Source organism: Protopterus annectens, chromosome 3.part0 (assembly GCF_019279795.1).
Source record: "Protopterus annectens isolate FY-2018-M chromosome 3.part0, PAN1.0, whole genome shotgun sequence".
Lineage (NCBI taxonomy): Eukaryota > Metazoa > Chordata > Ceratodontiformes > Protopteridae > Protopterus > Protopterus annectens.
This window is the reverse complement of record NC_056731.1, coordinates 1,184,425,883-1,184,452,531: the sequence shown is the minus strand read 5'-3', so window position 1 is coordinate 1,184,452,531 and position 26,649 is coordinate 1,184,425,883. Positions and strand designations below refer to the sequence as shown.

At 40.3% G+C, this 26,649-nt stretch overlaps 1 protein-coding gene across 1 annotated transcript in view; it reads right to left on the bottom strand.

The window, feature by feature from the left end:
- The window catches only part of LOC122797014 (synaptonemal complex protein 2-like), a 1,143,152-nt gene that overhangs the window by 62,368 nt on the left and 1,054,135 nt on the right, over positions 1-26,649 (bottom strand). Inside the window, exon 23 of the mRNA XM_044065784.1 lies at positions 17,617-17,686. Coding sequence (XP_043921719.1) covers positions 17,617-17,686 — 70 coding nt within the window. The remainder of the gene's footprint in view (positions 1-17,616; positions 17,687-26,649) is intronic.

Below are 26,649 nucleotides of genomic sequence, written 5' to 3'. Positions count from 1 at the left end.
ATCTTTTTGATGTATAGTTTTTGGGGTTATCGTTAAAGTTCAAGGTAATTTTGGAATGGTCAGAGAGGTATCTAGCATGTATGTTCACTTTAGGGTCTAAATTAGTTAGTGCTTCCGAGATTAGGAAAAAATCAATTCTCGACCACATTTTATGACAATTGGAGTAAAACGTAAAATTATTTGATTTGTTTGGATTATTTCCATGTTTAAAGGGGTCGTACAAATTGAAGTCGTATTTAAGTTCATTTAAAGTTAGAGACGCTTGTTTATTATACAATAGGGGTATACTTGACTTGCCTTACTTTGGATTTTGGTACGTCTTCCAGTCTCCTCCTAGAATCATATAATGATTTTGGTATTGGCTAAAAATGGGGTATAATGATGCAAGAAAGGAGTGTTGATTATTACAAGGAGCGTAAATATTTAATAGTAAAATGGGTTTAAGAAATGCAGGACTTAATAGAGTTACATAACACCATCTCCCTTCTTTATCTATTTTGGTTTCCAAAATTTTGTCTTGGTATTGCTTTTTAATTATTATAGCTACTCCAGCACTATTGGTTCTACCTTCAGAAGCTACAATTTCTTTTATCCATTTTTTCCCCTAATTTCTGACCATTGTTCCAAGGGTTAGATGAGTTTCCTGAACTAGAATAAAGTTTGCTTTTGCCTGTAAGATAAGGTGTAGAAACAGTTTTCTTTACTTTTTGTTCTGGAGACCTTTAATATTCCATGAATCAAATTCCCACATCAAGGTATTTAATTTATCTGTATAAGAAGACATTTGATTTATATACAGATAGTATTTTATGCTCAGCTTTTACAGAAATCGAGTTATGAAAGCATCTTCTTTTTCCCGTCCCTCCCTTGTGCCTATTCAGGCTTAATGTTTGTTATACATGATAAAAGAGTATATTGTATCTTCATTTGCTTTCTTATATGTTAATAGGAGGTTCGATTTACGGGTTCAAACCCTTACATGGGTCTTATTTTCCTCCATATGCTAGATATTGAGCCGACAAGTATTAGAAACCAGTCCATGAAAGTCTGGTATAAAGGCACACGTCTTGATAATTCACTTGATTTGCATATAACATTGATCTCACATATGAGTGCCGATATAAAATGCACAAACATTTACCAATGTCTCATATTATTTTACAAGTTTTGTTGCTGTGACAGGAAAGGCAACTGAGTTAAACAGCACAACAAAATGAGGATATGAAGATGTTAGTCTACATATGGATGATGGTGTTATCTTTAGGTTAAACTTTGGATATTAGGGTTTAGGGTTGTCTAGGAATCAGCAAGTTAAAACAAAAAGATTAACTTTATAGACCCAAGGATTTGCAGTATGCCTAATAGCTAATGACACAAGAGCTAGCAATGTGTATTACAGCTAATGTTTGATCAGCCAGATACATAGATCTGGTAGATCTTCACTCAAGATTTAAAAATAATTATAACAGAAAAATGTGCTCTGAGCTCAACTCCATATGTATTTATATAGCATTATTGTGTAAAGGAATGGTCTGGTATATAATACTGCAATGTTTCCTCAGGGATATGTATTAAACTGAGATTAAGTAATATAAACCTCTAACACTAAGAGATATACATACAAAATAACCAACATACCATTGACCTACCCTAAGAAGGCATGTAGGCAATGAATATATTTGGAAATTAACACCATAAGACTTGCACTCTCACTAAAGGTAAAAATTCACTGTATAGAGGAATCTAAGATGCATACATTTTTAGTTTAGATTGTTTTTTAGATTATTGCTTAGTTAAAGTTCTGTGCCATCATTCCTGTTTGTGATGATTCCTCTGCCATTGTTTTTCTATGTTTAAGATTGTTTTTAAGGGCACATTGCTGTGAGATGCAGTTCTGGGCAATATTATTGATCTCAGTGCCGATAAGTAAGGGTTATCAGCTGTTAATGAGTTGCATCTGAAGTGCAGGGTATGGTTCTTTCAGTCTTTGTCTGCTTTGTGTCTCTGATCAGTTCGCTCCATCAGATGGTGTTCCTGGGCTTATTCTGTTTTGCCAATGGAGTATGTCTCAAAAGACAGGTGCTTGGCAAGGTAAAGACTATTTCTGGCGTTACAAATAAAGTAATCAGGACATGGTAAAGTTCTGGAGTATGTGGCAACATCTGTATATGGACAGTCAAAATATATCTGCACTGGGAATGATTACTGCCTTGAGCCATCCTGTACATTTTGTTAGTATTACCATCATAGTTATATTCTAACCTGCTTTGGATTGAGCATTTTTTGGTTGTGTCAAATGTGCTTTATGTTTAGGGGGCATAATGCTTTGATATTGTTTCTTTTGCTGTTTTTGGTTTTTAGTTGAAGAGTATAGCCAGGTGGAGTTTGTTTTCTGTGTTTGAGGACATATGTATTGTGTTTAAGGACCAGATGTAATGTTTTAACTTTTTTTTTTTTTTTCCTTTTGGTTTGCAGGCTTTTCGACCTGTTGATTCAACTAAGCAGACTGCTTAGTTAGTCGTAGGGGGACCTTTTACTGGCACGGATGTCTGGATGTACTATCTTCGTAGATGCTCGTTTTCTGTGCAGCAGGGACTTTTAGTTCCATTCGTGGGAAAATTGCAGAGGCGGAAGTAGTGTTATGTTTCCGGGTTGCTCCTCGTGGTTTGGTGAAGACTGAAACAAGTCATGCTACTCAAAATAGAGGCCTAATACGGCCCTACATAAAGATAACTTGCAAAAGCAACAGAGGAGGACCTAGGCTGGTCGCAAGCTATGCAGTCGACAGCTAGATTTCTGTAAGGCATTCCGGTAAGTGCAATTAGCGATCTGTGGCAGGAATTTTTTTGAAAACAGCCAGGAAAGGGTTTTTAGCTTCCTTGTGGTTAGCGACTGAATATTTAACACCATCTAGGTGGAAAATTAGTGAGTTTGGATATTTCATTTGAAACTTTATCTTCCTTTCAATCAGAAACTTGCAGTAGGGGGAAAGAAGTTGTCTAGCTTGTCTAATTTGCAGGGGAAGATCTTGGGCTAGTGATATTAGATTATTCTTCCATGTAGTGGACCCACCATTTTTTTAGCAGTTAGTATGACTGTGCTGACATCTTGGAAATTTAGAAGTTTGACATATACTGGTCTTGGTTTGTCTGACATCTGAGATTCGCTCAGAGCTCTGTGTGCTCTTTCTATTACAATTTGTTGAGCTTTTCCTGGTTCTTTGAGCAAAGTAGAAAATATTTGGATAATAGAAGGGATCAGATCATTATGGGATATAGATTCCGGGAAGCCTCTGATGATGATAATATTTCTTCTGGGTCTTGCTTCTAAATCCATGATTTTTGTTTGGATATTTTGAATATCTACTTCATTTGAGTCAGTTTTTTTGGTTATTAATGCTATTTTTCCATATTCTCAGTGATTTTGGCTTCTGATTTATCCATTCTTTCTATTATTTGCTTGAAGGTATCCCCAAATGTTTGCAGTTACATGGATAACTCTCTTATTGCGTCTTGAATTGGAAGTAAGGCTGTTTTGATGTCATCTAGGTTTGCAGGTTGATCTGATTTGACTCTGTTTCCAGCTTTAAAGTATCTTGTTATTTTATTTTTTGTCTTTTGGAGTTTCCTTCTTTCTCAGGAGATAAGTCCGAAAGTTTAGTTTTTGATGTTGTAGTGTCCATATTTCTGTCATCCTTTGACATCTTGTGCTGCTGAAATATCCCAGTTTATGTGTGTAGTTCAGAATGGAAGGATTCACAAGCACACGGCTTTTGTTGTTTCAGTTAATCTGTTTCAATCTTACTAGTTTAGCTGTTAGGTCAGGCTTTCTTTCTTGCTGGTTTTGTTTTAAATGTTGATTGAAGTTACAGATTCCAAGTATTATGTTGAAATAATTCCTGGTTTGTCTTCTGGGTTAGTTTTATTCCAGATAGGTAGAGGAGCTAAGGATCAGCAGTGCTTACACAACAGCAGCCATCTTTGACTCCCCTTATATCTGTTTTTTTTATTTTTTCATTCTTTTGTGCTAGTTTACCATGGCTGTAGCTCAACATAACTGCATATTTCAGAAATACAACGCCTTGTGCAAGTACTTGATTTTCTGCTTTATATTTATCTGATAATGTAGCACAATATGTTTCTGACTGTCAGTGTTCAAATCTTGTGAAGGTGTTGTCTACGTGACAGTAGGGATCACTGGTGTAAACACTAACAAAGACCCACAAAGTTGAGAAATCAATACAGTGAATTTTATCAATAATTTTTTTTTACTTAATCCTTTGCACAATGTTTGGAATAGTGCATCAATGTTAGTCACTGATGCCATTTAAGGAATGTCTATTCCCATCCGATGGAAAAAAAAAAACCCTTAAAAATGTATTCCACACATGCACTTGGCCATGAGTCGCACAAACAAGAGTGATGTCGGTGCACGCCACTTAGCATACTGGACATTACTAAGTACAGCAAAATATCTGCAACTGCCTGAATGGCTCCATGGGCTAATGATGTATGTACTGAATGGCAGTGCAATAGGTTCAGGGTTTGAATCCACATTAAGTATACATTTATGTTATTCTTCAGAGTTTGAATCCACATAAGATTACAGGTATGCTATCCCTTATGTGTCATAATACATAATAATACTGTCACTATTTCTTGACGTTTCCAAGCCATTCAATACTGTCTCCCACCCGCTTCTTCTGACCATTGTCTCCAATTTAGGTATATCTCCCCCTACCCTAACCTGGTTTTCCAACTACCTTACAGATAGAGCAACAAGCAACCGGATGGCACCAATCTCCCTCTCCTTTCCTGAACATCAATACTGGAGTCCCACATTAGGTCCACTGCTCTTCAGCATTTTCATTAATGATTTCCATACCAGGATACCCCCATGCCGTCATTCAATATGCAGATGACTCCATCATCATATGCATGGCCAAGTCTACTTCAGAACTACTTACACTCACCCAAAATGCCTTCATCTCCATTGAAACCTGGATGTATAACCATTTAGCCCTAAATGCTAATAAAATCAAACTTGTGTTGTTCACCCCCCCAAAAAACACCACCCCTAACCAAAAATGAATTTATCATCAACTCACTCAAGAACATTTGCCTCAAAGTAGTCCTATATACCAAACTTCTAAGGGTCATCACAGACGAACACCTAACTTTTGACCAGCATATTAACACAAACATCAAAAAAAAAAAATCTGAAACTAGGCATCCTGTACAGGCACAAGCACTTCCTCACCTATGCAGCAAGACTATCCCTTGCTTCTTCCTTTCTACTTCCATCCTTGCTCTGTGGTGCAGCTTACTAATATACGATCCTCTCTTAAATCCAAACTGGACTCATGCTACAATAAAATCGCAAAATTTGTAACCAGCGGCAAACACTCCTTCCAACACTGAGTGTCACTCCAACATCTAAACTGGCTAGGACTTCCCCAACACCTAACATACTTGCAACTAACCACAGCTCATAAGCCATCTATAAGCCTTCTAGCTTGTCTGCCCTCTCCTCTCTGTTCACCATGTATCACCCAAATAGACCTCTGCAGTCAGTCAGATGCTTCTTAATGTAGCAAAAACCAATCTTTCGGTCAGTCAAATGCATTACCTATATGCTATAGCAAAACTATAGAATGTTTTCCCTCCTTCAATTAGGTCTACTAGCAACCCTGAAAGCTTTAAGCCTTCACTGAAACAGCACCTGTTCTCCCACTGGCTATGCACATGTACCAGCACTGACTATAAAAAAAAAACAACATCCCTAGCCTTCCTACTTTTCTTCCCGATCTCACTTACGACTCAGACTCCTCATATATACATTCAGTGCTTCCAACTTACTAAGTCCAACCACACAATTTACTATATCAGTTTCCTACCATATCTTCTATTCAATCTTGATACCTATATAGCAATAGTTCTAAGCCTGTACCTTACTTTCAGAATCTTTACTCTGCTGCTCTCCATCTTTCCCTGTTCTATTGCAAAACTGTAATACTGTAGTTTTCACACATTCACTATTATCCCATGTCATTTACTGTATTCTTGTTTGGCTTGCATACTTAATACTAGTTACCCAGATGTTAGATTTTATTTTATTGTATGACCTATTCTGCAATGTGTTCTGTACCATCGCTGCTTGATTTCTATATTTTGATTATGTAGCTTAATCATGTTTGTTTTTGGAGCTTTTCTTCCTGGGCCTCTACTGAAAATGGGCTCACCCTGGCCCAGTAGACCTCCCAGTAAACAAATGCAAATAAATAATAAAAAAAATAAATAAATATGATCATTTATTTTTCACATTTGGATTTACACAGATCCTTCAACACACATTTGCTATGCTTGTAAACTGTGATAATAACCCTTTTAACATTATGTTAGTCTCCTCTGGCGTGGTCACCTCATTAACAACATAAAACTAAAGCAAAAAATTGCCAAAGCGGCAAATAAAACTGAGAATAAAAAAATAAATAAATAAAAAACAAGTCAACAGAAATGATAAAACGTCACAAATCTTAATTAAAACACTACCAACTAAGTGCACTCACCATTACATTCTCATGGCTTCTTCAGACACAATGCAATAAAAAAAAAAACACCTTAGTCTGTTAGACCAATAAAACCATTACCCAATCAATTCAACCCAGCCCTGACACACGTACTACTTAGTATTTTAAGGCAAACAAACCAAACTAAAAATTGTTACTCTATTATGAATATAAAAACGTCTTTCTATTAAAACCAACAAATTAGAAACTATATACCTAACTTAAAAAAAAAACATTTAGTTACATCTTCCAGTTCTAATACTCATTAACACTCAAAAAGAAAACAGGAACTTCACACCTAAGCAACTTTAGTGCCTGTAAATGTATATCTATCTAATGAAAACAGGGGATCATATCATATTAGCTCTTTTCTTTAAAACCGGGGGTGGTCATGGATATATAGTCATTTAGTCCAAGTTTGCCTTCTCTTGTGTAAATACAGTTCTACACAGTTTCCATCACTGCACACAGGATGGTGCATGTGAGATCTGATCTGATCTGGGCTCCAATTCCCTGGCATTTTTCCTGAGATCTTTGAAGGGAAGACATGGCAGGAGATGATGAAGGTTTGAGTTCCATTTAAAGCAAGGAGAAGTCTAAGATTTTTGTAGCACTCCGTGTTACAAATTCCTGCTAGAGGCTTCTGCAGGATGGCCATTCCAGGCCTCAGTAAAAGGCTAAAGTCTGGAATAGTTTAATCAAGTTTACTGGCATCCCATGGACAGGTAAACAGTGCCATCACCATTACAGTATCTTAGAATGGTGAAAACAGGACCTCCATAGCCAATAGGAGGATCATTATAGGTCTCATGAGCTACCTCTCAGTAAGTAGAAGGCCCCATAACCATGGAAAAGACTGCCATAACATGGCAACACAAACAAGTCTTCATTACTTATGTGTAGCCTGTGCAGAGACTGAATGAAACTGGGAGGTGGATCAAGAGAGACTGCATGAGGCAGGTATGTGTTTACGTGACTGATTGCCAGTTCATATAAGCACTGATTTATTTGGCATTTGTTTACTTGGAAAGTCTGACAGAGTAATTTTCAATGGAGGCCTAGGGGAGAAAAGCTCCACAGACAAAATCAAAAATTCCAAACATACATAGCAAAGTAAAATGCACAGATAAAGCAAGATTAAATGCATGCAAAGCTTAGATCATTAGTTACAGTACCAGTAACATACCTCATGGGTAACATTAAATAACAAGAATTGATAAAGAACATTTTGCATTTGTTAACATAATCTTTCAAAAAATGCACCTGAGGAACATATTACTGGAGGATATAACAGGAGAGATGTATACAGAGGAGAGAATAGGAGGTGATATGTAGAAGATACATCCAGGGAAAAAGAAATAGGTGAAAAGAGGTAGAGGTATAAAAGAATGGATAGTGAACGAGTAAGGAATAAGAGTTAGGTGGAGAAAGGTAAATGTTGTGGTAGTTAGTGGAGGGATAAGGTTGGGGGGGGAGACGGAGGAAATGTAGTAGCAGGATAGAATAATTGAAAAGCAGCAGGGTGAGTTAGCCAGGGCTAGAATATGGGCAGACCCAGTTGTTAAATGTGTCGAGTATTTTTTGAAGTGTGCAGGGTTAATCGTATTTCTGATAGTCCCCAGCACTATTACTGGATTTAGACATATGTAGTAAAGATTTATAACAGGAACACAGCACTCTATTATTGCTGTAAGGTTGTAATACATTTTGGAGGGCAGGGTTTTTTCAGGTTGGTGTATTAGCCTGTGGGCCATGGTGAGTTGGTTATAAGATAACTGATGGGGTAATTCTAACCAGTTGAGTTGTTTCACAGCCAAACAGTGGTGGATTCTGTATGGGGAATTTGTAGTGAATTTGGCAATTTTGTTATAGCAGGCTTCCAGTTTTCCTAGTTCTGATTTCTTTAGATTGGTAATAATGGGGGAGGGTTTAAGAGTGTACAGAGTAGGGTGCGTTCTGGAAATTGCCTGTTTAGTAGTGGTGCTTAGAAATGGTTGGTTTCTCTATAAAGTTCCTAGTTTTATTGCACTTTCTTTATAGTTTGAGATGTATGAATTTCAAATTTCATATTATTGCCAATTACAACACCTAGGAGTGTTGTTTGGGTTACTGTAGTTATAACGGTATTATAGAGTAAGTGATTTGAAACTGAAGGTGGGGGATGTATGTCTTTAGTGGATCGAAAGAACGTACATTTGGTTTTATTTGGGTTAAGAATACGTTGCGACTTAGTGAGCCAGGACTCCACAGCAGAGGACAACTGTTGTGTTATATCAAGTTGTTGAAAGGTAGGAACTGTGCAAACAAGTTTAGAATCATCAGTATACTGGACAAGAGAGGCAGGGTGAAAATACTGAAGAGAAATGGCCCTAAAATTGAACCCTGGGGAAATGCCATGGTAACTGGCAGTAGAGGAGAGAGCTCTTGCTGCCATTTAACAGGTTGTTGTTGACCAGATAGACAGTTTTGAAACCATTCGAGAGAGAAGTGGCTGAGTTTTTGGCCAGGCAGTACAGTTAATAGTATCAGATGAGAGACGGTATCAAAAGCTTTAGACAGATCTAGAAAGATGGAAGATGCTAGTTTACCTTTGTTCCGATTGTGCCAGAAACATTTCATATATTTTGCTAAGTACAGGGCTTGTCCCTGCTTTTATGTAGGGAAGACTAATCGTTCTTTTAGAGAACAAATCTGTGAACATCTCTATGGGATTCAGAAAGCTGATATCATGAATACGTTGGTGAAACATGTTAGCAGCCATGGTTTGTCACACTTGTTTTCTTTCATGGTCTTACAATTAAATGCCTAATGATCTACACTTAAGGGGCACTAAAAATAAGACAGAAAAGAACAAACTTGGATGGATTATTGCACTTCAGGCTGACAAGAGGTATGGCTTGAATGAGATTATATCTTTAAAACCTGTTTTTAAGTCACGTGATCTTCTTACATGAAGTTAATTGATACTATTTTTTTATATAAAATGTTTCACTGTTAAGTATTTTGTATTTTCTGGTCTGAAGAAGAGCCTCAAAGGTGTGAAAGCACTTAAAGTCTTATTGTTTTAAGGTCTTACCCCTGCTATTTAGTCCTTTGTTTTTGACTTTGTTTGGTTTGCAAGAACTATTTTTATCCACGGTTTTGGTGGGGATATTTTTCTATGATAGCAGCTTGAATCTCATACCTGTCTCTGACATTCCTGGACTGCTGTGATAAAGTGGTTTCTCTTTGTCCTGGTGTATACTGAATATTTACTTCCTCACAAACATCTGCGGTACCCAATTTTTAATAATTATCCCCTCTACTACTGACTAAGTTTAGTAACATAGACCTTGGCTACTCCCGCATGGTCAGATTTAGAACACATAGACAAAATGTCCTCTCAGTTAGTTTACTGTGTAACATCAGCCAAGTTGTTTAATACATTTATGGAATTAATACAGTCTGTTCCTTCCAGCTTCTCTGTTATACCAGAAAGTTTCATACCGTCTCTGTGTACCCCTTCTTGCTCTATTTTTGAAATGGCTCTTCTTGAGAAATTTCATGTTCAGCCAACCTCGGTTTCACTTCAGCCTCTAATTTTTGCATTTATCAGCTCATCTGAATAGCTAGTTAAAATAACTAATAACATTTTATTTGGCTTTTTGCTGGAACAGAGAAATGTATATATTTTCCTTTTCTGTGTTACATTTATTTTCAACACCTCTCATTGTGTTTGGTTTATTTTTTCCACCAACTAATTTTTTTATTGGCAATTTTCTCTTGTACCAAAACTGAAACTTGAACTGCCTTTTGCAAACAGCTGCAAGATTTTCCCATCCAGAATTTCTTCTTCTTGATTTATTTTCTCCAAATTCCTTCTTTGATAGCATCCAGGTAGTGTAATTTACTAAACAGCAACTGAATTCTACCCAAACTGATGGCTTTTACTGGCTTTTTTCACAACTGCCGTTTTCATAATGGGAGACTGCTAATCCAAGCTGCTGATCAGTGTGCGGCCATCTTGGAAGTCCCCCACCATAAGTATTGCTGCAATTCTCCTTATCGGGACTTGTTGCCAAGGTACCCCTCTATCACAATGTACTTTTGCTGAGGATTGAACTTCAGTGGTACTGCCTGCAAAATGTGCAACAGCATCATTTTTTTTCTCTCATCTCCTTTCAAGTGTGTCCTCCTACTCTTTGTACACAAGTACAATATGATGCACATAGCAGCAGGTCTCTGACTGTCCTGTGTCTCCCCCTCCATACATAGTGCACTGCTGTGAGATTTCAGTAGTCTGTTTGGGGTATCCTGCAAAGCTGCCATACTGTGGGGCATCCTGCAATGCTGGCATACTGTAAGGTATCCTGCAAAGCTGCCATATTGTGGGGTATCCTGCAAAGCTGGCATACTGTGGGGTATCCTGCAATGTTGCCATACTGTGGGGTATCCTGCAATGCTGCCATACTGTGGGGTATCCTGCAATGCTGCCATACTGTGGGGCATCCTGCAATGCTGCCATACTGTGGAGTATCCTGCAATGCTGCAATACTGTGGAGTATCCTGCACTTCTGGCATTCTGTGGGGTATCCTGCAATTATGGCATTCTGTGGGGTATCCTGCAATTCTGGCATAATCTAATGCCATCATTCTGATTACCATGCTCTAACTGTTGCTGGCATACTGTGGGGTATCCTGCAGTGCTGGGATACTGTGGGGTATCCTGCAATGCTGGCATACTGTGGGGTATCCTGCAATGCTGGCATACTCTAATGGCATCATTCTGATTACCATGCTCTAACTGTTGCAGGTGACGGTGTCTATGCAGCTACTCCATATTCTGATGTCCTGTCTGGACACCTTTATTTTCAATGCTGTTTGATGAGTGTGCTGAATCAGTATCTAGTCTTTATTCAGAGAAAGGACTGGGGGATGATGATTCTGGGTTTATTTTGTGAGACATTCAGAATACTACTACAGCCAGTATACAACAGCTGGCACTGATGCTCGTTTCATTACCCTTTAGCCACGGCATTTCAGACTAATACAGGGTACCGTGTACAGCTATGGGTGACAAACTGGCTCCAAGACGATTGGTAACAAGAGTGAAAGAAAAATGCTTTGCCAAGAAAATATTTCTTTTACATGAAAGTGACCTATCTGGTCGTCATTTAAATGAATTTTTGATCCTTAGTTCATACAGTGTGAAGATTTTTCAGCAAGCATGAACTCCGCACCAAGGTGTGAGGAGTGGCTATAATACAACAAGGAAATTTTTACTTTAAATAGCTCTTACAATAACTGTGTAAGTACACAGGCACATCGACTCATACACTGGAGCTCTGGTGGTTTGTACTCAGACTTCCAATGACTGCATCCTGAGCTTTAGACAAAATAAACTATGTCCCCAGATTTCAAACCCATGTTCATATCTATGCATCCAGTCAAGTTATTTTATTTTCATGAAATTAATACCTGAAATGTAAACAGCAAACTGCTCAGCACAAAAAAATCTTTTCTGTGGTACTGCTCATTAGAGTCTGGTTTTAAATTCCATTTTATAAATCACAAACATTAAATGTTAAAATTTTTAATATTTTGTAAATAATTTACAATATCTTCGTAACCACTCAAGCTACACACACATACTGTCAAGCAACATGTTTTTTGTCCATCTGTGAGATTTCAATTAATGCTGTGCAGTTCTGACTGTGCTATTTGGTTTTGAGATACTTTAACATTATGACAATATAAATAAATAGTATATGCACAACTATTATCTACTCAGCATCTATAATCACAAGTTATCAGACAGAATCCACATGGTTACAGTAGCAGGTGCCTCTTCTGAAAGCAAAAGAAGTTAGCAGTGATGTACCACAGGGATTAGTTTTTGGCCCTCTCTATTTGGCATATATTTCTTGGTCCTTCAAACCAGCACATCTAGCCTACTGTTACATTTGCAGATGACTGTAAATTGGGTGTTATTCAGTCTTCAACAGACTCACAATTGCCCTAATGGTGCTTAGACAATGTTAGCAAGTGCTGCAAAGACAGTGGTCTCAAATTAAATATTGATTTTAGTAAAGAAAGCAATTTCACTTACCATATAGTAGATGCAACCCTTCAATCAAACATGTTATAAGGGATCTGGGTACTCTTGTTGAGAATTTCATATCTTTTGACCATCATGTCTCCACAGCAGCTCAGAAAGCCTTTTATTTGGCCCATATAATTTCTAAAGGCATCTACACTAGATCCAAAAAAGCCGCAATTCCCCTCTACTCATGTCAAACCTATTATTAAATAAAATGTTCCTTTTGGTATGTATTTATCTAAACATATCACACAACTTGAGAGACATCCGAGGTTCATAACTAAAAAGATCAGTGGCCTCAAAATCTTAGTTATCAGGACATAGTGGCAGCCCCTTTTTGTACTCAGTCCCTTGCAGGCTACGCCATGGCAATGCATGCAGCTTTTCATGCCATGATAAATCCAGTCCTATTTGACCTTGTATTTCTTTGCAGAACTAACTGTACATCAAATACTTGGTTAAGGGAACTAAACATTTATCAGCAGTTAAATAAGACACTCTGGTATGATACATTCATATCCCAATGTATCCTTGTGGACATCCTACAGAAGGGCCTCACTGAGACAGATGCCTTGTGTCAGAGCCGTTTGCCTCAAGCTCACTGCCAAAAAGTGCATTTGTCATCCCCTTTGGTAAAAACTCTGCACCCATGAACTGCCACATGGGCGGCAGTCTACTTAATGCCAAATGTATGATAAGAGACCTTGGGACTCAGGTGGACAGTAGTCTCTCCTTTGTTAATCACATCACCACAGTAGTCAAGAAATCCTTCTACATGGCACACCTCATCACAAAAGGGTTCTCATCCAGGAAAAGAGAGGTCATTGTTCCCCTCTACTCGACACTCATTAAAACCCATTATGAAGTGCAACATACCTTTTGGAATGTACCTCACAAGACATCTGCAGCAGTTGGAAAGGCCACAGAAGTACCTCACAAAGAGGATTACTGGCCTCAAACAGATGCTCTACACTGACAGTCTCAAAAAATTCCAGCTTTACTCCGTTGCATATCACCTACAATGAGATTATCTCTGCCTAACATATACAGCTATGTCAAACCCAGAGCTGTTGGACATGCTACATCTAAAGAAATCCCAATCCCTCTGAACTACACACCCTAGGGACCTAAACCTTGTCACCACAATAAACAGGACATGCTGGAGGGACTTCCCATACACTGGAACAAGCTACCCATCGATGTCAAGCAAAGTTCCTCATTAGCACTCTTCAAGAAAAATGTTGATGAATGGATGAGAAATATGAAATACACCCCGGGGATCACTTCTGTGGTTCTGCTCGACAGGGGCACAGGAAATTAACTTTCTTGGGTGGCGTAAGATAGGGAACCTTGTTGGCTAGGCTTACTTAAGCCTTTGGGCCAATAGCCTAGTACATACCTATGAACCTCATATCTGGAACAAACTTCCACTACATGTCAAGCAGAGTAGCACCCTTGTCACCTTCAAGATAAACCTAGATAACTGGAAGGGCAGCCTAGAATTCTCTCTTGGTCTATTTTGTCTTTCCCTCATTGACACTAGAGGGAAATTTTGAGTACTTTTTTTTTGGTAAGCTTGAAATAGTCCATAGGCCGATTGCCTAGTATTTACCTATGAACCTAAACATCAGTCCAGTTATGTTGCCCATCATGTGAGCTTTAAGGTCTTTCAATAGCTTGTATCATGGTTTTGGAATTATTAATGCAGATATGAACAAGGCTATATTAGATGTCTAGAGGCATCAGTAGGAGGTAACTACAGAAGCGCTTGGAGATTTCACTAGGCTGTTAAGAGTTAAGATACTGAAAACCAATCTTGTCAATTTGCTTTTTTACGCCATAATTTTGGTTTCAAAAGGGAAACTGTTAAGTTATTTTAATGTCTCTATGAATGACAGCTATGGATATCCAAAATGCACATACAGCAATTCTGATCACTACTTGATCATGGCATTACTAATTTCCATTCCCCACTCTTATGAGCTAGTAATATTACACTGGTGATTTTATGGCAAGCTGGTATGTTTGAGGTTGCCAAATTGATGTACTTGTCTTGTTTCGTCAAAACGTCATCTCACAATACATTATGTATTCCTGCAATATAACCGTTCCCTCTTCCCTGTGTCCCCCTTTTATAGTGATGATGCATGAAATCAGTAGATTGTTTTGCAGCAAGTCCTTTTAATTTTCGTTAGCCACAATCTTCTAAGCAAACATTTATGTGCCTTTTCTAGGTTTAGCTAAAAATGATTGCTGAAATACTTCTGAAATGGATTCTATTACTTATAGGTACCCTATCTCTACTTACAAAGTCTCAGGTACAGATGTTAGGCTTCCTGACCACCAGGCATACCACTCCTTTGTGAATGGCAACTCATAGAGAAAGAGTTTGCTACAACGCTTCAAACAAGTTATCATACGCTTTAATAAATTCCAAAAAGAGTTCATGATAAATATAGTAGAAAGCCAAATGGTGGTCAGAGAGACTGCAGCATCAGATTCAGAAATGATGCAGCAGGCATACACCTCAACTGTCCAGATTTTAGCTTCATATTTCTCATATATTCCTCAGAAAATGACCTTTTCTGACAAATTAAAGATAGAAACCGCTAAATAATGATAGACGTTTGAGTTTCAAACTTTATAACCTTCAAAAAAAAAAACACATGCTGGCACATCACATTTTATTTTAGCAAATTTTTAAGTTGATAAGTGTAATATTTAAAATGTGCCCCTATTTGTGAGCCTTTGCACCCCCATTATTTTTGCCTTTGTCCCCATCTCTCATGCTAAAAGGTTAAGAGTTATGACAGAAGATGAACTATCTAAAGCATGCCAATTTCCTAAATGGCATTCTGTTTGGAAGTTAAAATAAAATGAAGGAAACGTGCTGTATGATGAAGAAAATGAATAGTTGCAAAATGTTTAATAAGAGGGTAGTTACAATGAGCAATGCAAATATTTCTGTAGCCATGATCTAGGAAAAACGTCCATGCCAGTGCTGTTAGCAAAATCAGTACTATTAAAAAAAAAATGACCAAACCTGATATGAGTGAGTTACTTAGTGAGTGGAAATGGGAGCTGAGTGATGCCATTTTCAATCATTAAGCAATGAATTGATGGCATATCTTCCAACAGAAGAAATGCTGGTTTCAGCCAAGATGCAGCAACTGTGAAGCTGAATAACGTCAAGGGCAACCATGTGCAGGAAAAAATGCAATCTATAATATAAACTGTTCCAATATGCATCTGCCATAAATATTTTTCAAGTTTAGAGAGTCCACTACACCCCCTGTACTCATCTATTTAAAGTCACTTTTAACATTGCTAGACCTTAGAAAAAAAAGGTAATGTCCCTGAGCAGTGATTTGCTGACCAGTGTGCAGTACTGACCAACTGTGTACTGTTACATGACTGGTCATTGAAGAAGTTAACTCACAAATCATAATAATACGTTAGCAGGTAAATGTATTTCGAGTTATTGACTCCTGCAAGACCACCTACTTTTAACTGAATGTTGAATATGGTGCTTGGTAAGGGATGTAACAGAAATGGATGAAAACCGGCTCACAGGAAGCAAACTCACCAATGTGTATAGTACATACAAGATTTTTTACAAAACAGCATCTGTTCCTTTGCTGCAAAAAAATCAGTTTTGAAGCAACAAAGAAATCGTAACTATAAAGCCACAGTAAATGTATTATAATACCCATGTACTGAAGTGTTACTGCAAACTAGAAACAAAATTCTGCTAAAAGTGGTCATAAAGAAAACAGTTTAACATATTTACAGAAATTGTCACCGTTGATAGAAATATCTAAATAACAGTTAATGCACATTACAGGAGTATCAACACTAACAAAGGTTGCACAGTTTTAGAACTATACAACAATATTTTACAAGCATGCAAATGTTATATATTGCATGCAGTCATTCACACAAAGATGCACAAACCAAGAATACTAAAAGTGCTTGGATTAAACATGCATACAGTTTTACTCCATGAGCTCCAGCAACAAGCCAATTCAGCCATATCTGAAGACCTTTCTCCCAACAGACTCCAGTTTTACTTTCTGGCTTTTTTTAATGTTGTCATTGGTAAAACAGCTTACAACAGTTAAAGTAATGTGATTAACAGATAATCAATCATGGCTTCAATTAATTACAATGAACACCTGTAAAACAAAAAATAAAAACATATTCAAACAGTGAAAATCTCTGAGTGTGTTTGTGTAACCATGTATCACTAGCATAAATGCAGCTGATAATGCATGCTAACATACCCATTAAAATGAAATAATGCCACCAAGTGGCATACAGTGTCATTGCAATAAACTAATCAAAATACTTCAAGGCACTTAATTGATCAATGGACTTTCATGTTGTTCTTCTTCTCTCAGCTTTTCCTGGTTAGGGGTCGCCATAGTGGAACTCCGGTCCGCTAATGATTGGCAGTAGATTTTTTTACGGGTGCCAAGATGCCAGCTCGACTCCCAACCTTCAATGAAGGCACACCCATTCTACGCATGTCTTTCAAATGCCACTTGACCACGGGGAGGACATGCAGACTCCACACAAAAGCCGCTCCAGCTGAGAATCGAATGGGAGAACCTCTTGCTGTGAGGCAACAAGGCTACCGCTGCACCACCGCAGCTTAGTGATCAATGGACTTGCATAATGAACTATATTCAAATGTTGTAACCATTTTACCACTCACTACTTTTAAAAAAGTTGAGGGGTGAAGCCCAGGGATTGGTGCTAGAGTTCTTGGAGAAAGTGCGTCTGTGTATGTGTGTGTAATAAATATATATATATATCTATATATATATATATATATATATATATATATATATATATATATATATCTGTGTGTGTGTGTGTGTGTGCGTGCTTTCAGTTTACAGCCTTTGGCCAAAAAGATACTTTCATTTTAATTCAAACTTCCTTCTGTGTAACAATATCTACTAACCTTTGTTTGCGGAAGCATATCAGTAGCACTTCTGAAGGGCTCTCCTAGCAGAGAGGTCATAGACTTAAGCCTGGGAATAAAAAAAGCAAAAATGTAAGAACAACAGTAATAATTTCAAGGGCTTGTAATACCTACAAATGCATAACACAAGTTCTAAAACTGTGTAGCATAACAAGAAGTTATGTACTCACCATAACGTTCGATGTAGTCCATCTCACCTCACATTCTTACCTGTGGGTTCAGAGCTGAATGTTGGCACCGACTTGGCCATCTTTTCAAGCTGGAAGTCTTTCTATTGGCTGGGCTAAGATGGTATCCCATGCTGCACTGCTCTCTATCCCCAGATCTAGTTTGCTGCGAGCCCCAGCACTCATTCTCCATGCATAACAACACCTAAGGAAAGGAAGAACAAACCAACAATGAAGGGAGCTCTAAAACCAGACCTAACCTACAGATCCTCCAGGATGGGGGGAAGGTGGGGGGGTAAGAATGTCAGGGGAGATGGACTACATATATCGAACGTTATGGTGAGTACATAACTTCTTGATGTTATGTAGTCCAATATCTCCTACATTCTTAGCCATGGGACAGCGTCCCTAGCACCTAAATCCTGGGAGGCTCAGTGGAAAATACTCCTGAGCACTGTGGAACCAAAGGAAGACCTGTCCCTAGATACTACATCCAACTTGTAATGAGTAACAAAGGTGTGAGGAGATGCCCAAGTAGCTGCAGCGCAAATATCTTCCATAGAAAATCTGGCCTGATCGGCTGTAGATGTAGATACAGACCGAGTAAAGTCAGCTTTCACCTGGAATGGTAAATCTTTACCCCTGAGGAATAAATGAAAGAAATACAACTGGAGATCCACCTGGACAGCGTGACGTTAGAGACAGGAGACCCAATTCTGTTTTGCAGAAAGGAAACAAACAACTGATCAGATTTTCTGAGGTCTTTCATTCTGTGCAGATAAAAATGTAATTGTCTGTGTACATCATTGATGAAATTTGAATTCTGCCTTGTTTGAGAACTGGGGAAAAAACACTGGCAACTCACCAGATTGATTAAGTTTACTGACTGACTCCACTTTGGGAAGAAAGGAGGGGTTCATTCTGAGAGAAACCCTGTCCTCATGAAAAATCAAATAAGGGGGTTTGACTGATAAAGCTTGATGTTCCGAAATGCGTCTGGCTGACGTGATGGCTACTAAAAAGACAGTCTTCCTAGTTAAGAATTTTAAATCACAAGTGGCTGCAGGCTCAAAGGGAGGGGGGTGAAGTAAGAGCCTGTAGAACAAAGTTTAAATCCCAAGGCATGACAGGTTCCGATACCGGAGGATGAAGTAACAGAATGCCCTTCAGAAAAGCCTTATAGAGTCTATGTGCCATCAGGCTAGGCTCATCTGCTACATGAAAGGTAGAAATCACCGCCAATTGGACTTTAATGGTTGCGGCCGCTGAACCCTGGTTAAAGAGCATAGACAAGAACTCCAATACAGATGAAATTGGAGCTCTGTAAGGGTCAATCTTTTTGGTATGTGCCCAGATTGAAAACCTCTTCCATTTACTGTAATAAATCTTCCTGGTCGAGGGCTTATGAGAGGAAGATAAAATATGAACCACCTCCGGTGAGAAATGATGAAGCCTAACTAATGATGGAAGTGGAGTAGCCAGGCTGTCAACTGGAGGGTCCGAAGAAAGGGATGGAGCTGCCCTGACATGTGTCAGTAAATCTGGTTGTGGGTCCAGAATCCAAGGAGCGTCCATGACATAGGGATGGAGACAGGGAAACCAAATTTGATGAGGCCAGTGTGGGGCAATCAGAATCATTCCATTTCCCAAGGATTGTGCTTTCTGAATTACCTTTGACAGCAAGGGGACCGGAGGGAAGGCATATAGTAGACGGGAGGGCCAATCGTGGACTAGAGCATCCCTGGGTGGCTCCCCTTGAGGGGGTATCAAAGTGAAGTAGCTGCTGCATTTGACATTGAGGGGGCTGGCAAAAAGGTCGCAGCAAGGCTGACCCCACCTGCGGAAGATCTGTTCCACAATTGACAGTTCAGGGACACTCGTAAAACATCAGAATAGCTCTGCTTAGCCTGTCTGGGATTACACTGGACTTCCCCGGAATGTGCATTGCCACCAGAAAATGTTGGGAAGACACTGCCCACTAACACACTCCCATGGCCTCTCTGAAAAGAGGATAAGACTTAGTTCCTCCCTGCTTGTTCAGATACCACACCACTGACATATTGTCTGAGTGGATTGCAATACTCCCGAGAGGAATAAAACTCACAAGTGCTTGCAATGCTAGTAGCACAGCTCTCATCTCCAGGACATTGATATGCAGATGCATCTCATGCTCTTGCCACAAACCCTGGACTGTCCTGCCTAGATAATACCCCCCCACCCCATCTGGGAGGCATCCGTGGTCACCGTGGCAATCGGGGGCAATCAGGGGCGCAGGAACGAAGGGCTTTCCTGCATTCAGGTTGTCGGCAACTGAGATCCTGTTTGCACCTGTCTGAGTAGAATAGGATGAGAAAGTTGGAGACCACTGGGCAAAGAGAAGCCACTGAAGGAGTATCATATGCAGCCTTGCCAGAGGGACCAACATAATTGTTGCAGCCATTGTCCCCAATAGTTGGAGGACCCATCTTGCCTTCACTCTTCTCAGAGGGAGCAAGGCGTGAACTTGTTGTTGTAGGACTCTGATTCTTTCCTGTGGTAGAAACGCCCGCATGAGGACAGTGTCTAGTTCTGCGCCTATAAAAGTGACATGCTGTGAGGGCAACAAGGCAGATTTTTCCCAGTTCAATGTGATGCCCAACTGTTGACATAGGTTGATAGTAGTTGTCCCTGGTCTGAATTAGTAGATGCCTGGTGGTAGCAGTAAGGAGCCAGTCGTCCAGATATGGAAACACTTGGAATCCCTGATGTCTCAAGTGAGCAGTCACCACTGCCATGCATTTGGTAAACACCCTGGGGGCTGTGGTGAGACCAAAGTCCAGGGCTCGAAACTGAAAATGACTGGCTCCCAGCCAGAAGCATAGGTGACTTCTGGATGCCCTGTCCATCTTTATGTGGTAGTAAGCATCCTTGAGGTCGATGGAGCACATCCACACTTTTTTTCCCAACAATGGGAGAATAGACTGCAATGTGACCATTCGGAACTTGGACATGGGTGTTCAGTTGGCTGAGATCCGATAGGGGTCTCAGGTCCCCTGTCCTTTTCGGCACCAAAAAGAATCTGGAGTAAGTCCCTAATCCGATTTGGTATGAGGGGACATGCTGGATGGCTCCTTTTTGTAGCAGCTTTGAAACTTCTGAAGCTGCGTAATCCCTTTGAATGGGTGGAACATTCGTATTTTCTTGATTAGAGGGGGATCTGACGAGAAGGGGATGACATATCCTCCAGAAATTATTCGTAGAACCCACTGGTCCTGGGTGATGTCTTGCCAGGCCTCCGGGTGCAATGAGATTCGACCCCCGACTGGCTCCAGAAATGCACAGTCGGGCCTCCCATCAGGAACGGCGGTAGGGAGAACCACAAAAGGAATCGTGGTCTCCAGAGTTGCGGGGGCCTCCCTGGCCCCTAGGGCGGTGTCTCCCTGAATAACCACCCCCCTTCCCCTGCCTCTGGAGGGGGGCTCACCTTGTGCACCGGGAAAAAACCTCTGTGATTTCTTGAACCACATTTTGCCACCCGTGTGGGCCTTGGGATAAGTCCTGGAGGGAAGGGAAAAACGGACTCCTATGGCAGACAGAATTTTCCCCCCCTGCTTGCACCTGGTGAGGGTGTCTTTCACCTTGGTTCTGAACAAAGAGGAACCATCGAAAGGGGCATCAGTGAATGAAGACTTTAAGGCCTCCGCGAAATGACAAAGGCGCATCCAGGCCTGTCGCCTAAGAGCAATTCCTGAACTTGCTGCCCTACTTGCTCCTTCGGCTGCATATGAAATCAGCCTCATGGAGGAGTTTACAATGGAATTGAGGGTAGACATCTGAGCATTAACCGTCTTGGCCATCACCTCAGAAACATTACCCGTGAGAGTATCTCCACGCTCCATGAGGAGATCACTCTGGAGCAGTGTAAAGTGAGATAAATAATTCAGTGTCCGAAAGGTAAAGGTCACTGAAGAGAGGGTACGCTTCCCATACTGGTCCATGGTCCTAAACTCCTTGTTAGGGGGATGGACGGTGGAAGAAGTCTCGGCTAATTCCTTCTGAGTGGAAGCTGCCACCACCATGGCATTCGCAGGGACTACCTTGGATAGAAATTCCTTATCAGGAGGAGCAGACAAAAATTTATTGGGTCTCCTGGGGACTGGTTCCACAGAATCAGGGGTTCCCACACCCTTCGAAAAACCAAATCCAGAAGCTCGTCGAAGAGTGGAGATACCCAGGAGGTGGAGGGCTGAGCACCAAAGTTCTTCAGGCAGACAGACTCCTCCTCGGAGGGGGCTTTGGATGGCCAGTCACCTCTATGTTTCAAAATCTCTAGGATGTCAGAGAAAGAAACATACTCAGAGGATGACTTGGGGGACCCCTCCGATTCATCGAGGTCTGTGTCTGATGTGAGAGACTCATCCTGGGAATCTATGTGCTTCCTCTTGCATGTCTTCTTTCTGGGTGGCTCCTCAGGTAAAGGCTCTGAGGGGCCCTCAGAGATGTGGGGACCACTCATGGGGGTACCCTGAGGCCTAGGGGCTCTGCTGTCTAGAGATAGATGGCGGTCAGAGACCTGCACCAGTGTTGTAGGGGACAGAGTGACCGACCCGCATGATGCCACTGACGACCTGGCCAGCGCATTCCACATGGCCTCGAAGGCTGGTCTCCCAGAGTCTGAGGAACGACCAGCCTCTGAAGCCATGACAGGAGTCAAACTTCCCCGAGCCGAAGCACCGAGAGGGAGACTAGGAACAGAGGGGTGTCCCGAATCCTCTCCCTTGGGTCCGACAAAAGAATCCTGAGTCCTGAATCCCGTGGATGGCGCCGATGCGGACGTCGGCACTGATAAGCCAGGAGGGGCTGTCGGAACCGACCTAGGGACATCACACAGAGCCGAGCACTTCAGCTCCGAAAGCCGAGGTGCGCTCGGAGGAAGTATCAAAGCAGGTTGAAGGATGGACTTCGGAGCCCTGAACAATTTTGCCAAAACTGGTGACTGAAGGAGTCTCTGCACCACTCTATCGACGTCCACATCTGATAAGGTCCTGGAGAATTTAGAGGCTAGAGAGGGAGATCAAGACCTACAAGGAGGTGATACTGGCCTAATGCTAGGCGATAGGCTCTGAATAGGTTCCAAGATGATTGTAGCCGACGCATGTTCCATAACAACTGACACTTCCTACGGCCCCGAGGACAAGGGAGCTGAGGATGTCGAAGCAGACTTTGCTATTTTCTCCGTTGGCTCCGAGGAGACTGATGGAGCCGGAGACCTCTTTTTAGATTTAGAAGATTTTGCCTTAGAGCTGGAAGCAGTTTCCAGACCCTCATCAAAGGAGGGTTTGAGAAGTCCCTTCAGAATCAACTTATTCTTCCTTTCCTGAAGAACTCTCGAACTAAAAGCATAACAGAAACTGCACGACTCCTGGAGATGGATTGCTCCCAGACATTACACACAGACAGAATGTCCATCGGTAATGGACATTTATAACTGCACCTAGAGCATTTCTTGAAGCACGAGGGCTTGTGCTCCTTAGTATCTTTGGACATAGCTAACCAACAACCAAAAGCAGCAAAGACAAGTAATCACTGAATAAAGGACCAACGGTCAAAGAGTCACAAGGCGGTGAAAAAACTACCACTAACAAACTACCTCAAGATCTCTAATTTAAACGATCCTTAGACACAACACAAGGGGGGACTAAAACCTCTAATTTAAATGGTTTAAGACCCAGTAAAGTTTATAACACAAGGAAAGCAAGGGGACAGACTAGGTCCTCTAACTGAAATAGGCCTAGCATGTTGGAAACAGCTAGTGGGATACCACAGAGAAATGATCAAACACACAACTTTTCCACAATACAAGACCAGAACACACAATAGCTATTAAAATAGCTTTTTGTTTGCAACAAATTCTCTAATAATGAAGAAAGAGGGTATTTATCCATAGCCAAGAGCGAGACCACGTCCGAGCTACATGAGCGGCAAACAAGATCTGGGGATAGAGAGCAGTGCAGCATGGGATACCATCTTAGCCCAGCCAATAGAAAGACTTTGAGCTACAAAAGTTGGCAGAGTTGGAGCCGACATTCGGCTCCGAACCCACGGGTAAGAATTTAGGCGAGATTGGACTAGATATCATCTTTTATTTAATACCTTCCCTGGTATTGCCAAGTACCACTTTAACACGCACAAATATATATTACTATGCCTGTGCCAAATACACACAGACTTTTTATTTATTATTTATTTATTTCACATTTGTTAACCGGGTTAGTCCAATTGAGTTTGAAAACAAACCCATTTTCGGTGGAGACTCGAGGGGAAAAGCCACAGCAAACATAAGTAAAGATAATGTGACAGTGTATGAGAATCAAAAGCCTAGTTAATGTTCTTCATTCTGATTAAAATTGTGTGAGGTATTCATAGTTATTGCACTAAGAGGAATCTGTGCAACCAAAGTGCAGCTTCTGCACTTTTCAAAGACGCAGGCTGTTTTAGGTGCAGCCAGTTTAGTAAGCTTACCAAAAACTTAAGCAAATGAGACAGTAATGACATGTAAAATGAAGAATGCCTGAAATGTGAGAGAAACTTTTGTAAATGAGTTCTCTTCCTGTTTTCAATTCAAAGTTTTTTTTATGCACATCTCTGCCATGCTCACATGCTTTATAATGACAGTCATAACTTTTATCATCTACTTTCCAGTCAGTGAAGATCCTTGTTGCAGCTGCCTATTTTTCATTGTGAAATGATTCTCTTGGCTGTGCCAAAACTGTAGACAGTGATGCTTGCTGGCCAAGAAGAGAGATATATAGGCAAAGACTGACTCATTTTAACCTTGCTGACCAAGAAATTTTTTGATACCTTTAGAGAGGGCAGGAATATATACAAATACATATATATATATATATATATATATATATACAAATTTTGAAATCGCACTACAGTGAAGGAAAGGGTAAATATCCCGATCGCCACTATAGTGAGAATTCCGTTCAAAATAACGAATGCACATAACATTTGCTCTTGTGGATTCATCATTTTGAAAATCAACATTACAACTTGGAACATTGCTTTTTGCTTTTCCAGGTTGCATAACTGACATGCAATATTTTGGTGGTAATACATTTTATATATAGATATATATATATACACACACACACACACACACACACACACACACACACACACACACACACACACAGATATAGGTGTTGCATGTATATATGCACATATACATACGTGGGAATCGCAACAAAAGTGCAGCAGTAATTAAAGAACTATTAATAGCCTTATAGGAAGTTAATACTGAAAAAATGCATTTAGCAGAATTTGTAAAATAATTAATCATTATAATAAATTTGATTAATAAATGTTTATTATGCACTGACAATAAAATATTCTGTCAGAGTTCACAGGCAAACCAATCAAATGCACCCCAGGTAATGGAATGCTCTCCACCTCCCTAGATCTACTCGAGGATGTTTTCATAAGGTTGGTAAGCTAGTGCCAGCATTGTTTACTCCTGGTACATGATAGCCTTAAAAAGCTACCAACATTGTGAATTTTAGAACTTGGTAGAAGCAGCAGTTGAACAGGCATTGCATAGGTGCCTTCAACCTATGCAAGCCCTCCTCCAGCAGGTTCATAACACAATGACCCTGTCCTGTCAGACCATTGAGCCTACAAAGTACTCCATCCACCACACGACCATGGTCCCCCTCTGCAGGTCCATCAGGCAAGGAATTCATAAAAGTGAATACTACAAAATAGGTAATATTCATAGTGAGTCTTGCAACAACCTTCCCTTCAGGGGAAAGAAATGCATGTATATAGTTTTAAGAACTGTTCTCTGATTAATTTTTTTCACTTCAACCTCTTGTATGGTTACCAGTGTTTCCCTGTCCTGTGCTGTGGTATCCCCAGGTTCTTTAGCTGTTTTCTCACTTTCCATGTCTTGACCCCATCTTGTGGTAATGCACTTGCAGTGATTGTTGGATCCTTTTTTGGTAGTTGCCCCTCTGGTGGTTACCATTTGGTGTTGTATAGTTTGACTTTGAGGAGGTTGCTCTTTCTTGGTGGGTCCAATTCACCACAGAGAGAGTTTGTCCCATTAAATCTGGGCCTTGTTGTGTTCAACTTATCTGGTTTGATAACTGGTGCTAGTTCCTTCTCCACTTCACTTTTGTATTTATGGGTGGGTCCCCTCCGCTGTGTATTTATGTATCCATCCTGGTGGATTCCTTCACGTCTCTTAGATCCCTGTCCATTTCACTCGGCTTTTTCTCCTTAGTTCTGTTTTCAAATTCCACAACTGTTTTTTGATATTCCAGTATTTCTCTGAAATGTTTGCGTTTTCTTTGCAAGCCTCCTTCAAAGTTAATATGCCACTAGTGGGCAGTGTTGTGCAGTCTTCTGTCATGCAGGATTCCCACCAGTTTGAGGCTTGCTTCTTCCAAAGCTTTATCCCATTCCACAGTTAGTTCCTCAGCAAGACTGTTCTAGATCTGCTTTTTTTTTTTTTTTTTTTTTTTTTAACAAGTCAAAGCCCCCTGCGTATAAGTTTGTTTGTCTGAGCCGTTCTTTAGGCAGATTTCTTCCCAGGGCAGGCCATTAAACTTTTTTATTTGTTTCAACAATGACACAAGGTGTTCTATTCTGTTGTTCTAGGCAGTTGTTCAGGGGGATCTTGAGTGTTTTCCCCTGAATCCTGACAGTTTTCTACCCTAACAGCTTTGAGTAAGACCTTGAAGTGAGAATCCTCAGTCATCTTTAATCTTGTTTAGTTTGAAGAGATCAGTTCTATATGTTGGAGATGTGGCGCATCCTGCTCCAGTGGATAGACTCCCTAGTTACCTTGAGGGTCATA